Source organism: Bactrocera oleae, chromosome 4 (genome assembly GCF_042242935.1).
Source record: "Bactrocera oleae isolate idBacOlea1 chromosome 4, idBacOlea1, whole genome shotgun sequence".
Classification (NCBI taxonomy): domain Eukaryota; kingdom Metazoa; phylum Arthropoda; class Insecta; order Diptera; family Tephritidae; genus Bactrocera; species Bactrocera oleae.
The window spans coordinates 61,838,047-61,851,452 of record NC_091538.1 but is presented as its reverse complement, the minus strand read 5'-3'; the positions used below and the strand labels follow the sequence as shown (position 1 = coordinate 61,851,452).

Below are 13,406 nucleotides of genomic sequence, written 5' to 3'. Positions count from 1 at the left end.
AAAACAAAAAATTTGGAAAAACCAAACTTTCACACCAAATTCTCAATTGCCAAAAACAACCAATCGACAAACTGACAATTCACAATTTGTTGAGGCTACGGTATAAACAAATGCGAATATACGAAAGCAGCTGGAGAGATGGAGCACCAAAGAAATGTTTTTACATTACATAACTAGTAATTAAATAAAAATATGTTTTCTGTGAAGCTTTTTAAAATAAAATAAAAAGAATTTAAGCAAATACAAGAAAACTTTTCAGTAAAAGAAACTTGCCACAAAAGTATCATAATACTTGTAAGAATATGCGCATTACTGTCTGTATATTGATGTTTGTGTGTGCTGCCATACATTTATTATTATTCAATTACGCTTTTATTTATATTTATCTTATATATATATATATTTCCATTCACATATTTACTTTTTATTGAGCGCATGTGTGTTTACTCCATTATGGCTGTTGCACACGTATATTCTGCTTATGTATACATGCGTTGTATGTTGTAAATATTTGCGTACGTATTGTCCGTTAAATAATGTAATTGCTTTAATAATTGGAATATAATGAAGTACGGTTGTATGGTAGCTGATGACTTAATTAACACAAATGGTTAATTAATTTGTTCGAAAAAAGGAACAAAATGTGCACAGCAAATAAAATATATTATTTATTTTTGTGGTTTTGGCACACATGTTGACCCCTTTAACATTTTCGAGATTACAGGAAGAACCAAAAAATGTTTGGGTTACGACTGTGTTCAAGAAAGTAGAAAATGACGTTGTGCAGTTGTCTGACTGTTGCTACAATTGTTAAGCACTTCATCACCAGTAATGTCTGTGAGTTAGATGTTCCGAATATGTTGAAAATCATATTTAGTTTGTTTTGATATAAAGAGCACGTCTTTCTGCAATTTTTTTAATTTTCATATTTCTAATTGCAGTTTTTCATAATAATATTTAATAATATATAGAGTAGGCTTAAAAGTTGTAAGTTCCTATATTTGTTATATAAAATCTAACTAACAGTTAACTTCAAAACGTGTAATTTCAGCGCTTTTTCAAACGTTGCTGATAGATTGCATTCTTCATTTGATTTGTGGCACTAAGAAAAATATTAGAAATAAATGGTCAAGCCAAAACAATATGACAGATTTTCTTCAGTTAAACTCATTACTTACTCGGACCGCAAGAGGTCCGGTGAATTACCCGCCCGCACCAAGTGTAAAATGATCGCAATTTCACAGCTTTAGGCTTCAAAAACTAGCGCATATCGAAATTTAATGATAAGGTGGTTTTGGATGTGCTCTAGTTGTAATTAGTTTCAAGCGTAAGAAGGAAACGAAAAGAAGCACGTCAAAGTGGGTTAAAAATTAAGAGGATGCATATCGTTTTTGTTGACTAATGTGGTTTAGCATGAATTCGTCTTACAAAGGCAAGCGCTGAATAAGTAATATTGCTTTGCTGTCTTGAGGCATCTACGTAAAGTAATTCGTCATAAATGATCGGATTGGCGGGCTGAAAATTTATGAATTTTTCACCATGATAATGTGCCGTTATATGCTAGCATAATTTGACTGTCTTTCGACCAAACACGAAACAAGAGTCATCGTTGTGTCTATTTTTGAAACTGAAGAATCCATTTAGCCATCAAAAGTCATTCGCTGAAGGTGCTGACAGCCATTCTAGATGGATCATATAGCAAGCGTATGGCTTAAGCGTTGAATCAGGAGCCTATTGTTAGGCGATAATAAAGATTTATATTAAAATACGTTATTGTTGTCGGTTTGAGTCAATTTTGATCAGATGGTATTTTAGAAAAATGTATTTCAATTTAATCTAACATGATTTAATCTGATTTATGCCCTACAAATATACTTATATATAACATAACCCACTAAAAGTATAACTAACTTAAGCTATTCGCAAAAAATATGGTTGAATTGAAGCTAACAAAATAACGTATTAGAAATTGTAACAGTATTTCAACTTAATTTAAGCGAATATAAAACAATTAAGCCAACTTCTTATAGACTTATTCGATTAGAAGGAAATGACCTTAATAATGCTTACTTGATATAATCTAGATACATATTAGTGTATATCACATTCTAACCTAATATAATATCACTTAACGTCATAGTCATAGATTGTTTTTTGAGCTTGTTCTACCTCAACGTTTTGTAGAATAATAACACTTAACCAAACTTTACTTTGTATTTACCGAATATTTTGGACTAACCTATAACTACCTTCTAATTATGTTTTACTGCTAACCAATTTAATCTCAAATAACCGAACCTTATGCAATATAACCTAAAATAACTTCACTAAAATATGTGCAACTTCAGTTATGCATTTATTATGTTACACTAATTATAATTAACAACACCATGGCCTAATTCCTGATGCTGTCAGACCTAAAAATCTCCATGCAAACTAAAATAGCAATACAAATAATAAGCGTAATAAATATGGAAAAGTTCCGCGTATGCAGCGAAAATGTACGAAATAAAAGAAAATATTTAAATTGCAGCCATTTATCCATACAATCATTGGGCTTTGCATGCACATATGTATGTATGTGTATATATAAAAAATAACGGGAATTTCTCTTGGGTGCAATATTTGGAACACAATTACCCAACAACGAGCCAACGGTAAATAGCCAAATTGGTGAAACGCGGAGCATTTACTGCTGTCTCTGCTGCACTCATAGTTGGCTATCTCTCATATTCGGTACTATTGCCGAATATTTATTCAACGTTCCCTGCGGCTTTAGTAGAAACAAAAACAAGTAATACAAAACTAAACAAAAATATGATATGTGCTGCCGAATAGACTGAAATAGAGGCAAGTGGCAAGGGAGCAAAATCGTTGTGCTTGGTGTATAATTCAAAAGTGAACATTTAAAATGTGGAGTAGTAGACAAAATACAGTAGCGGTTAGATAAAGGTTTCCAATATTTTGTTTCTTGCAATTATTATTATTATAGGTACAAGAATAGATTGAAAGCAGCTTATTATAAAATCAATTTCATAATGAAAATTAGTTTTTATTGACTTGACTCGACTTATCATAAATGTGATAAGCTTCTTAAGCTGCAAACCTAGTGTGACAGCCTAAAAACAGATGTTTGAGGTTTAAAAGAAATACTGTGTATTTCAAAATTTTAAGATATTTAGAAAATACACACGAAAGTTTTTGAATAAGAAATTAATTATTTTTGGAGTTACACGCGAGCTTCGACGAATCTAAAAATAAAGATTCACTACTACTGCAGTGCTTCCAGTCTTCTTCGTGAATAAAACCTAAAAAAAGATACTGCCTCTACAATAACCTTCGGTCGACAATTAAATACTGACAAAATGACAGCGTTTTTCAAAAAAAAAAAAAACTTGAATTTTACATAAAATTTCGGTCGCTTTTTGCCTGCCAAAATTCAATTTTGTAGTGATCGGATCATTTGTCTCCGAGTAATCACTCAAGCAAGTTTGAAAAATATATCCCTTCTACAGTTAGCATTTAACGTCCTCTTGGCTACTGCAATCTGGCACTTATTTAACAGCTGATATTTGACATATGTCTGACATTCATTTGACACCTGCTATTTGACATCTGTGTGACAGTTATCATTTGACAGCTATCAGATATATATTTGACATTCGTTTAACAGTTGCCTTTTAGCAATTTTGACAGCTGTGTGTTCTTATCCGTTTGTCAGATTTAATCTGACTACTTTTTACTTTTGTCATTCCAAAAATGTTTTCGTATATTTTTCACAATTGCTTTTTCTTTATTCTAAACTAAACAGATATTTAACTTAACCAAAAATATACTTTTACAGCTTGCATATTCGAAATTTTATTATCCTCAAACAACATGAACAGCAATTTTTAAAAGTAACAGGTTTCATTCAAAGAGCACACAGCGAAATAAAAATCTACTTTTCGTTTAAAAGCTCGCAAATTCTGTGTTTTTATTGAACCTATGATTGATATGACTGAATTTGAGCGACTTGTGTAGAATAAACAAAGTGATAAATAAGTGAAACACGTAGAAATTTATTGCCTTCAAACAAGACTATAAACACAGCCGAATAAATGTTGCTGTTGTTTATATTAAATGGAAAATGAAGTAAAATTTTGGTACTAAAAAAATAAATTGTTTGCAATAAAATTAATTAATGAGATCATTTCTATTAAAAACTCACGAAAACTATATTGGACTGAGATCAATGTGTGACATTCAAAAAGTTTGTAGAAGTTTTTTGTAAAATATCTTATCAAATTAAACTGGGTTGGTCTATTTAAATTCCATGCGGAAACCAAATCTATGCATATTTTTCGATACAATGATCTCCATTAGCTTCTTAGTGTGTGTTTGGCAGCTGTCTGTTGAGGACAGAGTTGTCAGAGAATTATGTATTGGAGTTTAAATATTAACACTTAATGGAATTATATCATTATTCTAGAGGAATACAAAAACTTATACATTTTTGCAAACTATTCAGGTGTCTAGAGACATGTAATAAGCTTTCACATACTAGCAGCAAAATCTTTTGTGTTTTCACGTCATAATAAGTCATTGGTTGCGAACTAACAGATATTAAATGAAATAGTTAAAAACAATCTTAGTTAAGTTTAAAAAGTGATTAGCAGAAAACTGTTTTTTAAATGTCAATCTTAATCATAATCTTATCAATATTAATAATTAATCTTTAAATGAAAAGTTTTGACTTTTGTATAATAACCTGTTTCATTAACGAGTTAAGTTTGTGAAGCTGCCTCAATACAATTACACACTTGTTTACACTGAATTATTGTTTTTTTCATGAAAGCTCGGTTTCCTGTAAGCTTTCGAATGTGAAGTTCACTACTAATTGTAACGGTTCTGTTATGATGTATATCCAGCATTTAATGCAATTTTTGAAGTTTTTCTAAATGGATAGATTTTCTTGGTAAATAACCTTAAAGTATATTAAATATTTTAATACTTATTAGCTTTCACCATATACAGAGTGAATAATATTTTCATTACTATACAAGTTTTCGTAGGAAATAAGTTCAAAAATTCACGTTTTGAATTACCTTTTCTTTCAAATAACAGTTTCAATTTTAGAAATAGAAATATTTTTAGAAATTAATTTTCAGCTTACACTTCAAGCTTTCACTTTAAATTATAATAGTTCAAAAGCTTTTCATTTTGGAGAGTGCAATTTCGTAGTTATACATTAATTATTTGATTGATTGATGCGTTCAGGGAATAATTTGATTAGCAAGTGGACGTGTATCGAGTAAACAGAATAACTGTAAAGATGAGATAAAACGATAACTGACATTCGTGGCGAATAAACAAGCACATAGTATACCTTTAAATGCAAACATATAGCTGAAAAGCTATGATAACTGGACCAAAATAGTCGCTAAATCCATTTTAGTGATGATTTTGCAATGAATTTTATAATTTTCTCATAATAATAAGAGCTAATGAGTTTGCTGCATATTGATTACAAATATTTTTGGCACAAAATATGCGTTTTCAATTATTCAATAATGAAGTCATAATAAAATTGTTTACAAATATATCCAGTATATACATACACATATTATATATTACATATTGTTCATGCGTTTAAGTTATTTTGAAATTTCAATTATTCTCCTCTAACTAAATTATTAATATTATTTGTACGTGATTTCCCTATAGACACGCAGCCACACAAAAGTGTGCAGCAACGCAAACCAGCTGGTGCAAAGAAATTTTCGACTTTTTCCATAATTCTGCGCCTTGGGCAGGAATGCGAATGCGAAACGTCTTGCCAAGGCAAATCAGCACAAAATCAATTCACATATGAAGAATTTGATTTTATTGCGCGCCGTACACGCGTTGAAAATTTGGAAAAAAAAATTTATAAAAATTGTATTTGTTTTTGTATTTTTTATTGCTCTACGTTACCTTAATGCACTTCAAAGCAATTTTTATGCTTGCCAGCTGGATTATTTTCTATTTACCTAAATAGCGTGGGCCATGTGGATATTTATTTATATAGGAAAATAATACTCTTCTTTTCAACAGAAGTAATGCTGGTGCTCTTCTTTTAATTGTAGTTGTTGGTTTAAAAATAAAGTTAGTGATTTTGTTACTCATGCATGCGAGAATGGTTTTTCAACAGGCAATTTTTTGCATAAATGTTTACTTTAAGTTAAAAAAATATAAAATCTTGCTTTTTTAGAAATTCAAAACAAGAAAAATTGTTAACTTCGGCTCCACCGAATCTATAATACTTTTCACAGGTGCATTTCTAATTGCATATAAGAGTATAAAATGATCTTGATTTTGAACGATGAGTTTGAATGTCAGCTATATGCTATAGTGATCCGATCCGACCAATATCTTCGAAATTATAGCGTAAGATTGAACAATATTCCAATGCTAAATTTTGTGAAAATATAAGTATTGTCAAATAAAAATATTTTCCATACAAGGATCTGATTTTGAGCGATCAGTTTGTATTGCAGCTATATGCTATAATGGTCCAATAATGGTGATCCCGACAAATGAGTAGCTTCTTGAAGAGAAAAAGACGCATGCAACATTTCAGACCGGCATCTCAAAAACTGAGGAACTAATTTTCTTATATGCAGACGGATAGATGGACTACTTTCGCCCAATTCAGAGACTTTGCTTATACGAAAAACGGTTTAAGAGTGTAATGTAACTGATTTAACTTTTCAACTGTCCTCTACTGTTTAAGAAATACCGTTACCTGTTCTGATAGTGATGATAGATGGATGCGATAGCAACACTTAAGCTTATGGTATTTACTCATGTAGAGATTCAATTGTTTTTAGTACCGAGATTTCACAGTGATCGTGAAAGTAAGGTTAGGTATGCCATATGAAATTTTTATTAGATATTTGTAAATGATCGGACATGTATTGTAGTAAAGGTTTTTTCTAACTTAAATCCATAAATGGTTCTGGAGTTGAATAATTTTATGAAAAATTACCTAACATTTGATCCAATGTGACATTTTTTACAATAATGATTAATTTTACACTAGTCCAGCTTGCTGTGAAACGTCTAACAACGTTGGGAGTTCTTGCCGCCTCTTCTTCAAAATAAAACTTCGACATTTCAACTGATTGAAATGTGTACTTTACACTGCAGATCAAATATGACACGGACTAGTTCATATAAACATGGAAAGCGTAGAAACCGTAGATTGGTACAATTTTTTTAATGTTCGTGCGAAGTTCGATCTTCATACATTAATTAGTGTGTGTTTTGCCGCTGTTTGTTTATGATGTGAAAAGTTTGTCTGACGATTTTTATATACTGGATCAATGGAATTAAGGTGTGTTTCTCAAAGCAGTTTTTTCAGCTTCGAAAGACAGAAAAAATCACAGAGTATTTGCTCAAAAAGCCAGTCACAATCATTGAAGATCTTTGGTACAAGTTTAGCATTGACACGCTTCATACCCAAAACAATAATCAAAATTGTTGAGTCGATCCATAAGCAATGTTGAGATTCCATACTATCTCGTTTGTGGTAAGTTTTCGATGACTTCAAGACCTTTTCTAAATATTCTGTGCCACTCAAATACTTATGTTCGCAATAAAGTAGATTCCCTTGAACACTTCTGCAGTATTTTCATGATGCATAAGAAAACTCGAGGCACTTTTTAAACAAATTTCTTAGGAATCAATGATATTTGAGTGCTCCGACCTACAGGCAAAACTATACAAAGCCGCGCTCTTTATATATTCGCGATAATAGTATATTTAATGACCGGCAGTTGAGTGTGCTACTACTAACTGTTGGATTTTTGAATAAAATTTTAGATGTGGCCAAATCTTAAATAATTAAAAAGGCAAGAAATATCAGTCAAATTAAGTTCAAAACATGCTCGGCTGTTTTAAGCTATGACTGATTTCCACTTTGGCAAACTTAAACTTAAGAGAAAATCAGAGTATACATTGTTGTCACACTCCATAAAATTTCTGATAACTAGAAGTACATTGCTTTGCACCAAAAACCTTCTTTAGCTGTTTTTTCTATCCACTAAATATTACTAACAATCAAAATCTATGTCCAATGGCATTCTTTTTGGTAATTTATGTATATGTGTTTTCCATTCATTTCCGATATCCCAAATTAATTGAAGCGGCAACTACACGCTTCTCTCATTCTTTTTCCTATACTCACTCAGTATGCGCATATCTAAGTTTTGTGAAATTTTTCGCACGTGGAAGTTTTCACATTTTTGCTTAAAACTATTTTGTGTTATTTCTTTTTTAAGAATTGACATAAAAGTTTGCTTGCTTGCTAGAAAGATATGACTTGAAAAAGTTATCGCGCTTGCGTTTCGTGGAATTTTACGACCATTCTTTGGCTTTGAATGTATAAATCACTTCAAGTAATCGTTTTGTAATGTACAAGAGGCTAGAAAAGCGCTTTTTACGGCAAATTTAGTGAAAATAAACAGGCAGACATTTTTTTTTTCGCATAAAATATAAATTTTTATGAACAAATTCCTTTATCGCCATATTTTGAGTGAATTCTGCTCGCCAAATTCAGCGCTAAACTTGTAGGTATTAAATGTGCACTTTGCCTTATTTAGAAATTTAAAAATTTCTAAGCATACATTTGGGAGCAATTATAATAGGCAAGCTTGTTAGCTTTCAGCACAATTTAATATAAAATTGTCTTGTATATTCAGAAAAAGTAGAGCAGAAAAGAAAAATTAGTATATTCTTACGCGCCTCTCCTCTCGTCCATCCTATTAATTTTAAATCCAGTAATCCACACAATCGAAAGATGAAAAGTGTACTTCAAAAAAAAGCAATTTCTGTGAGACTTTTCGACACGCGTGAACAACTGTCTACCTTTATTTAAATATCTCTTGTAATTCTACGCACATTTGTCTGCTCTCACGTATTTACTCCACTTGGTCTGCTAAAAAACATAAATAAGTAAAGGAAAAACGTTTGTCCCAAAGATCGTCTCGGCTTATTACATTTGCTTTGCATTGCCTCTGAGTCCTTTAAGGTACGTGTATATCCATTTATTAGAGTATTGAGGGTATTCTTTTGTTGCATAGGCAAGTTCTTCATGTGATCCAAATTGCTAATGAATACATATAAATTATACTTCTTTTGTGTGAGTATCAATATCAGATTGTCATTAAACAGTCTGGACGGTATATATATGCTCCAGACCGAAATATTAGACAATATTCTGCTCTAGAACAGCTTAAGCTTTCATGGCTCTGAACCATATGTTTTCTCAAATGCAAATACAATTCACTACAGACTAAGCAAATAGTGCCTTAAATGGAACTTTTGCATGAATATCAATACACACGCATACAAACCAATATATACTTACATATGTAAAGCCACTTGTGCATTGAAAAATCCACCTAACTGATAACCTCCCGGTAAGGTTAAGTCCCAATCACAGCTTGAGGCAACTGAGCAAGAATATCAACAAACAATAACACAACAACAACAACAAAGTGCTTGCATACATCATGTATACGCCGAAGAACTTTTGTGTTGAATACGAAAAAAAAACAGCTAAAAGTGGTGAAGAAAAAAAAGAGCAAATTGAAATGCCGACAACTCAGCTGAAGCGACTGCAGACCCTGAATAAGTTTGCACACTACACACACATACACATATTATCTAGTAGGCTGAAGAAGGTTAAGATGTTCCGGTTGTCTGACTGCCAACGCCACTGTCACGCGGTGTGTTGTGTATGGGGCTGTCATTACCGCTATGTTAGCGGCGGTGGGTTTACATTTACATATATACCATATCGGTTTATAGACTTATTGTGCTCATTTTGTGACTCGTTTGTGTTGTACTATGTCTGTCTGTCAGCTGTATTGAATTGATGGGAGCGGTCAAAGCATGCAGGGTATCGGATTGGTTGCGTATACGTGAATATCCTTCTGAGGCGCACTTGGCACAGTTTAAGCCAACTTTTGCGGGTTCTCGATATTTATACAATATGTTTGTGATTGTTCGTTGGTGTTGTTGTAACAGTAGTAGCGGTAGCACAATAGTGTGTTGTTGTTGCTTATTATCATTACTCTATTGATTTTTGATTTTATTTTTATTAGTGTTATTTATGTTTTTTTTTTTGTTTCTTGTTTTTATTTTCATATACACATGTGATTTGTCACTAAACATATGGGTACCTTCGTAGTGAATATGTTGGCGTTGGAAGATTGAAGAGCAGTCACTGAAGGCGCGTTTGAATTTTTGTAATCCAGCAGAATGTTTTTTTTTTTGTCGAAAGCCCTTTAAAGCGATCTTGGTTTTGCTTGAATCTTGTCATATAGAAAACTGCATGGTATACTTCAGGTACTTTCACACCACATGGTTACGTTCAAGTGTCTGTCTGTTGGTCTTAAAAGTTATATACTGAATGAATTATGGTGTAAAAATAGAAAAGAACACAGATTTATCCTGACAAATCCAATAATCAGTAATCAATATATGGTAAAAGCGACTTTCCTTTAGGTATGCCATCAAACCAATATTTTTATTAGTCATCAGCAAAAAAGGAGTGTCTCCATGTTTCGAAGCTAGCTTGCAAAGTTGTAATATTTGCCTTCAAAGTTCGAAATTTGGCTTATTAAAAATATTATAATGTATTTTAGTACTTATATACAAAAAACAACAATTAAATATCCGTCACACTATTTTTCGGTTAAACTTATATGAAAAAATCAGTCAAAAATTCTGTAACGATTTCAACTAGTCGCTTTTGTTTTCTAATTTTTTCAGTTAGGCTTATACACTCTTGAACTTGGAAGGCAAATATTTCGATTATAGAGGCTAACTTCGAAAAACAGAAAAAATTTCTTTATTACTTATGATCCAGACGCTCGAAAAACCAGCGGTTTGGTTCAAAATCCAGCAGTCTGATTCAGATATTAAATATAAGGTATGAAACAGTACAAAAGTCTAAAGGAGAATTCATGATCTTTCTCTTCAAGAAGCTGCACATTTGTCGGAACCGCCGATATCGGCCTACTATAGCATATAGCTGCCATACAAACTTTTTTATCTGGAAAGATATCTTCATGATCGGCAAAGATTATTGTCCAAGGTAGCATTACAATCTTCGAATGTCTTGTTCTTGAAAGTACCGCTGCTACTGAGACTTGAACCATATATACATATGTGTATACTTTTATATAATAGTTATATTGAAACCTCATTGGTATCATAACATGTCTCAATTTTATTTATTTTCATTCTATACTCTATCTATTCATTGACGTTTATGATTTTCACATAAAAAAAATTTATTGATAAAATTTACTACAACTTTTCCGCTGCTCTACTTCCCACGACACAAACGAACTATGCTTCCATTCATAGAGTATCTTTCTTACCTGCATTCTTTATTCTTTATGCCATTCATACTTCAATGTGTAGCATGTCAAAGAGCAAAGCAGTAAAAGTGTATCATTGCTTTATCATATTTGCTGATTTCGAATTCTTATCAATCACTATAAAATCGTAATGTTCTCACGGCGCTATCAAAGGGCTTGGCGTCAAATCTTTTGTGCAAACTTTGTGCAGCGCTTGTGGCGCTTCCCTTCGGCGTGCGCTATCATCAATCAAACACTTATTCAATGTTTAAGTGAAATTTTATATGCGTACTTAGCAAGCAATTTAGAGTCGCGTTCACCGTTAGGTAAGCTTTCTTTAGTAGTGAGTGCAAATTTATAAATGACTCTTGGTCCACAATTAGATTACGTAAATGGCACTTCAAAGCTTCAATGCGATATTTTATACGTACGCTAAAGTATTTTCAGTATTTATTCTTATTTTTGGTGTTTTTGTTGCTCTTCTTCTTGTTGTATTTTACAAGTTAGGCCACAAGCTTGTCGAGCAATCTTTATTTACTTAATATTTGCTAGCAATTTACATTTTAGTTACTTGCTTGACGGCTGGCGTGTGGTGGTGGCTGCAGTGGCAGTTTCTAACTGTCGTAAATCAATTTGCACAAATAGTTTTTTGTTTGTGTGAGAAATAGTTGCAGCCAGCCATGAGCCATGTTAAACATGGCGACATCATTAGTGCCATTTTTATATCAGCACAAACTTGCGGCCTCTTATTTATATGTATATGAATGTGTAAGATAAGTCACATTTATTTGTAGTATTTTCGTTTTTGTTTTATTTTACTCACCGCCCTTGGAAGCGCTGAATGTGCGCAAACGATCCAGATCTTCATCATCGTCACTGACACGCAAATGATGCATTGCGGGCACATCGAGGAACGCATTTGATTTTCGCTGTGCTGAAAGTGTAACAAAACAGAAAATACTGTTAGTGCACGTTAAAAGAAGCTGTGCGCAGTATTTACATTTATATGTATGATTGATTACTTGCTACAGCAAAATATGTTATTAATATTTTATGTTTATTTAAGAGTTATGCATACAAAGTTGGGTTGCGCATACGCCATGGCAACCAAGAGATGATGAATTGTGTTTTGCAGTAAAATTTTCGTAGTTTGATGGGGTGCATATATTTTGACTCAATTCATTAAGTACGTGTTATGAATATTTAGCAAAATAAAAACAGAATAATTTCTTAGATGAATGAATTATTTTGCTTAAAAGTGCATTATTTTTGAAAAACTAATATTCCGTTAATGTGCCTTAATGCGTTAATGCCAATTTTTTCGCTGTTATATAATATGCACATTAGGGTGGGTAGAAAAAAAAATATTTTTTCTGAGTACCTGAGAATGTTCAATTTTTTTGATATTTTTTTTCTGAATAACTGAGAATGTTCAATTTTTAAAAATCCATACTAATACACCTACATATGCTTTTTGGCTAGCTTATAAATTTATTAATATTTTCATAGTCTTTTTTTGAGTTTTGTAGAATCAACTATTAAGTTATTTGAGAATATATCCGTCGTATATGTCTGACTTACAATCATGGATAAATTTTACGTCCATAAAAGTTTCCGAGCTATGGCTTACATTTACTGTGGTGATGGGTACTTTATTAATTCAATTATACCAATACATAATAGTTGGCAACCCTAACCAAAAAAATATTTATCTTAATGCTACAAAATTATATTTAAATAATTTAACAAGTTGGCAATCTTAGCAGAAATTTATTTGTTTTTACACATGCAAGCAAAATAATAATATTTTCATAAGTAATTTATTTAATAAACTAATTGAAATATTCTTTATGAATATAAGTACTTGGCAACTCTGACAAAATGCATATGTATGTATATGTAATAAACAGTAAGTTTTTCAAAAATATTTCAGTTATAATATAAGGTGAAATTCTATAAATTATAGTTGCTTATTCGCGTTTAAAGTTTGATAGGTGGCAACGATAATTTTTT

At 31.8% G+C, this 13,406-nt stretch overlaps 1 protein-coding gene across 6 annotated transcripts in view; it reads right to left on the bottom strand.

Moving 5' to 3' along the window:
• The window catches only part of Rgk3 (Rad, Gem/Kir family member 3), a 121,794-nt gene that overhangs the window by 25,324 nt on the left and 83,064 nt on the right, over positions 1-13,406 (bottom strand). For all 6 annotated transcript variants that reach the window (XR_011395838.1, XM_070107700.1, XM_070107701.1 and 3 more), the window contains one exon: positions 12,217-12,327. Coding sequence is in view for 5 of the 6 variants with exons in the window: in XM_070107700.1 (XP_069963801.1) it covers positions 12,217-12,327 (111 nt within the window). In the remaining variant the exon portion in view is untranslated. The remainder of the gene's footprint in view (positions 1-12,216; positions 12,328-13,406) is intronic.